General features: G+C 38.0%; 1 protein-coding gene across 2 annotated transcripts; it reads right to left on the reverse strand.

Moving 5' to 3' along the window:
• Positions 1–1,471: 1,471 nt before the first annotated feature.
• Positions 1,472–4,384, reverse strand: LOC120123525. Of its 2 annotated transcripts, none has more exons than XM_039142667.1 (2): positions 3,390–4,384; positions 1,472–1,821 (listed from the first exon to the last, which is right to left on the reverse strand). In XM_039142667.1, exons 1-2 carry the CDS (start codon positions 3,961–3,963, stop codon positions 1,712–1,714), a joined length of 684 nt encoding a protein of 227 aa, XP_038998598.1. In that variant the 5' UTR covers positions 3,964–4,384; the 3' UTR covers positions 1,472–1,711. The 2 variants fall into 2 exon arrangements, with proteins under 2 accessions (XP_038998598.1, XP_038999107.1); XM_039143176.1 differs by lacking the exon at positions 1,472–1,821 and adding an exon at positions 2,899–3,079.
• Between the last annotated feature and the right edge of the window lie 216 nt (positions 4,385–4,600).

Here is a 4,600-nt window from a genome sequence, read left to right on the forward strand (position 1 = left end):
TTGTACCTTTCAACCTCACCTGATGCCTTGTATTTCACCCTATAAACGTACTTGCATCTAATAGCAACTTTTCCCGGGGTAATGGCTCAACAATCCATGTATTGTATCCAAAGACAAAAAACTAGATTGTCTTGCAGATGAAGAAGATTGACAAGTGCAAGTATAATTTTGTAACCATGAATGAGGTTTTGAGATTCTAGTAGATCTTCTCTGTGTTTTAAAAGGCGCGAGGCGCTCCAAGGCGATTAGCTACCTGAGAGCCTCAATTTTTTAGGCGCTTTGAGGCGAGAGATTCACGTACGCGAGGCGCTTAATTTTACAAAACATTTGTAAATATTTTATAACCATACCTCAAACACAAAACAACTTAATAAGCAAAAACACCAAGTAGCATATGTCATATTGTATCTCAAAAAGACAAATAAAAAACATCATCAATAATCAAAATGCCTAAAACTCATCTTCATCATCATCGTCATCAACATCAATCCCAAGCACCTCCTCATCCCCATCATCTTCGAAAAGTCCAATATCCTGTTCTATCTCTTCATCGTCTTCATCAATTAAATTTAGTCCAGTTGAGGGCCTTCTACAAGTGGAGGTTTGGGCAACACCCTTTCCTCTATCTCTTGATGAACTTGATGTAGATGTTCTTCTAATGGAATAAGTAGCTTTAGATACCCCAGAAGCTTATCAACAATAGACCATGTTAAATCATCTCCATCAAAGACAAAGTCCTCCTCCTCACCATCTTCATCGTCTATATGGCCCATCAACCACTCGTTGCTTTCATCTATTTCCTTTAAAAGAATAGGATTTGTGGTATCCTTTTTTTGATATCTCTGTCGCAAAGAACGATTAAACTTGACATACACCATGTCATTTAAACGACTTTGTGCCAATCTATTTCTCTTTTTTGAATAAAGTTGTTGAAAAACGCTACAGTTCCTCTCGCAACCCGTAGCACTACAAGTTAGGCTAAGAACTCGGATTGTAAATTTCTGTAACTCCGATACTGAGGCTCCATATGTAAACCACCAATCCGCTATTAACATATAAAATAAATCAAAATTTAATTTTGTGAGGTATTATATATATAATATGCATATATGTGTCTGTGTGTGTGTTTTTTCCTGGTGCTCTCTATATACAAAATAATTTCATAAATTTATGAGTTAAATTGCAATCTAAAATTTTATGATTTAGTTGTGTTTTTTATTTATCTTATATGAATTGGTTTTATTTATTTAAATATAAATACAATTTTATCCATCTGTCAAGATTAAACGGATGATTTTATCGAGGGTGGTTCACAGATGAGAAATCCAACGGTTGATATTAAGTCATCCACACTGTCGACAAGGCGTGGCAGCGGATAGATCCAACTGGAGTGCACGTGTCACTCTCCAAAGCTTTCTTTCTTGAATTAAAAAAATGAGAAAAAAACTAAGAAAAGACGAGTAAGTTGCTATTTTCAGTTTCGGACAAAGAAAAAGAGAGCTCGATCGCAACAACAAAGAAACAAGGAAGAGAAACATAGAAGTTTTCTTGCATTTCTTATTTTATTTTCTCTCAAATTTCTCATGTTGTGCAGTTAATAGTACGGTCGTTAGATCGATTCATCTGAAATGGGTCATTGTACGTGAATCGCTAAAAGCATCGCCTCGTCGCCTTGTCATCTCTCGCCGCCTCAGACGACTGAATCGCCGCCTCATGTACTCGCTACCGCCTTGGTGGTCAGAGGCTTTCTTCTAAACGCCTCGCCTAGCGCCTCAAACGCGCTTTTTAAAACACAGGATCTTCTAGAGACTGGTGCATTTACTGAAGTAAAATCAGGAACAATATCAGAGGATAAATTAGAAACAGGTTGCAGAGGTGATGACTGTACAGGGGCAAGTGACAAAGGTTGTAAAGGTGAAGAGGGTTGTAAAGGTGGTTGCAAAGTACAAGAAGAGGGCTGAGAACTATTTTGAGGAACATGTAAAACCAAAAAATCAGAATCTGCTACATGAGGAGTAGAAGTAAAAAAAAAGAAAAAAGTTTATGAATCTGATGAAGTATGAAAAGAAAACTATTTTTTTATGAAATATGACATCTCGACTAACATAAAAGGACTTGGAATCTAGATTAAAGAGGAGGCAACCTTTTTGACTTAAAGAGTAACCAAGAAAAACTGAAGGAATAGCCCGAAAAGCAAATTTGTCTGTATTATTTAATCGAGTAGAAAAACAAAGGCAACCAAAAATACGAAAATGATCAAAATTGGGAGGCTTGCCATAAAATGTTTCAAATGGTGATTTCTAAGACAAGACAGATCATGGAAGTCTATTTATAATGTAACAAGCAGCAAGAATGCATTCACCCCAGAATTTTATAAGGACCTTAGATTGAAATTTGAGAGCCCTAGCCACCTCCAAGAGATGTTTATGTTTTCGTTCGACAACCCCATTCTGTAGGGGAGTACTGACATATGAACTTTGATGAGAGATGCCAAGAGAAGAAAATAAGGGCGAACAAACAGAATTAAAGAACTTACGACCATTGTCACTATGAATGGTTTTAATAGTGGCATCAAATTGTGTTTTAACACAGGCAAAAAAAATTTGGAGACATAAAACAGTGTCACTTTTCAACTTCAGTAAATACACCGAAGTCATTCTAGAGAAGTCATTTACAATAGTGAGGAAGTAACGGTGACCACTATATGCGGAAAATCTGTAAGGACCCCACAGATCAAGGTGAATTAAAGCAAAAGGAATGACAGACTTAGATGTACTGGAGGGGAAGGGTAACATAGACTGCCTAGCGAGAGGACAAATGGAACAATCATGAACAGAATTTGAATTAACAGAAGTATTATTAAACATAGGCAACATATTAAATTGAACAGCAGGAACATGCCCTAATCTGGAATGCCAAAGGCGTATTTATTGATATCAGAAACCATACAAGCAGAACGAATATCATTGGAAGGCATAACAATTGAAGAAAAAAAAGAATTGACATTACTCGAAGAATGTAACAGATAAAGACCCCTAGATTCCTTACCAATCTCCCTCATCATGCAATTGTAACTATCCTGCAATAAGCAGAAATGAGGATAAAACAGAATAGTACAGTTTAACTCACGAGTCAATTTTGAAACTGAAATGAGATAATGAGTGAAATTTGGCACAAACAAAACATTAGACAAACAAATGCCATTTTGCAACCTAACAGACCCTATATGAGTAACATGAGAAGATTTTCCATTTGGAAGCTGAACAAAACGAGAAGAACATGAAACAGGATATCCAAGCCAATGAAATCAGACAATATATGGTCCGTTGCACCAGAATCCAAGATCCATTGAATAGAATGTGTAGCAAGAGAGCAAGAAAGGGAAATACCTGCCAGATTCACAGAGGAATCTGCAACCGAAGCCTTGTTGAGAAGCCTCAGTAATTGAGTGTACTGCTCTGGAGTAAAAACAGGTGGAGCAGAAGAGACAACTGAGAAACTCGAACTTGGAGAAACAACATCAGAACCCACTCCAGCAGGAAGATCAGAATTGACAGCAACCATAGCCAAAGGAGCACCTCTCTTCTTGCTAAACTTGAAATCAGCCCGAAAACCAATGAGGCGATATAAATTCTCCTTCTTGTGACCTTTAACTTTACAGTGGTCACAAGTCCCTGTGAACTTTCGACGAGCCCCAGCAGCATTGGAATAAATGAATGAAGATTCAATGGAAGGGACAACTCCTGACAAGTGAAGCCGATGAGATTCTTCTCTAACCATCATCGAGTAGGCTTGATTTACAGAAGGTAATGGTTGCATCAATAAAACTTGAATTTGAAGAGCAGCGTAAGTTTCATTGAGGCCCATCAAACTGAAACAAGCGTTGCTGAGAGACGTGCATCGAATTCCGTTGAGATAGATCACAAGAACACGTGGAGAAGGCAAACAAAGTATTGTATTCATCCCAGAGCAGCTTCAATTTCGTGAAATAGCTGGAAACAAAATTTTCACCTTGAGTGAGCGTGGCGATCTCTCGATGACGGAAAAAAACCATGGAACCATCGACCTTGTCGAACCTCTCCTTCAAATCATTCCATACCACAGCAGCACTCGTCGCGAACACAATCCCAGCAGAGAGATCCTTACTGATAGAATTGATTATCCAAGAAAGAACCACAGCATTGCATCGATCCTATTGAGCTTTTAGAGCGTCAGCACAATCATCACGAGAGCAATCGCCATCAACAAACCCTAGTTTGTTATTCGCCAGAAGCACAATTCGCATTGAACGGCTCCATATTGTGTAATTCTCAATCCAAGAAAGATGATGGGAAACCAGAGATATATCAGGAGTATCGGACGGATGAAGATACAATGGATTGTTGAAGTCGACGGTGATAGTGTCCATTCTCAGCAAGAAATCAAGGGGAAAAAACGTACCAGAAACAAACGAGGAGAGAAAGAAAGAAGAAACAACAAAACGAGTTGAAGCCCAACAAACAAATGAGAGAAATGGGCCGTGCAACAAAAGCGTGAATATTAGGATCAAAAAATGACTGCATATACCATGTTAAAAATAATTCAGAGGAAATACTTGTAG

Source organism: Hibiscus syriacus, unplaced genomic scaffold, assembly GCF_006381635.1.
Source record: "Hibiscus syriacus cultivar Baekdansim isolate YM2019G1 unplaced genomic scaffold, ASM638163v2 tig00000002_pilon, whole genome shotgun sequence".
Classification (NCBI taxonomy): Eukaryota; Viridiplantae; Streptophyta; class Magnoliopsida; order Malvales; family Malvaceae; genus Hibiscus; species Hibiscus syriacus.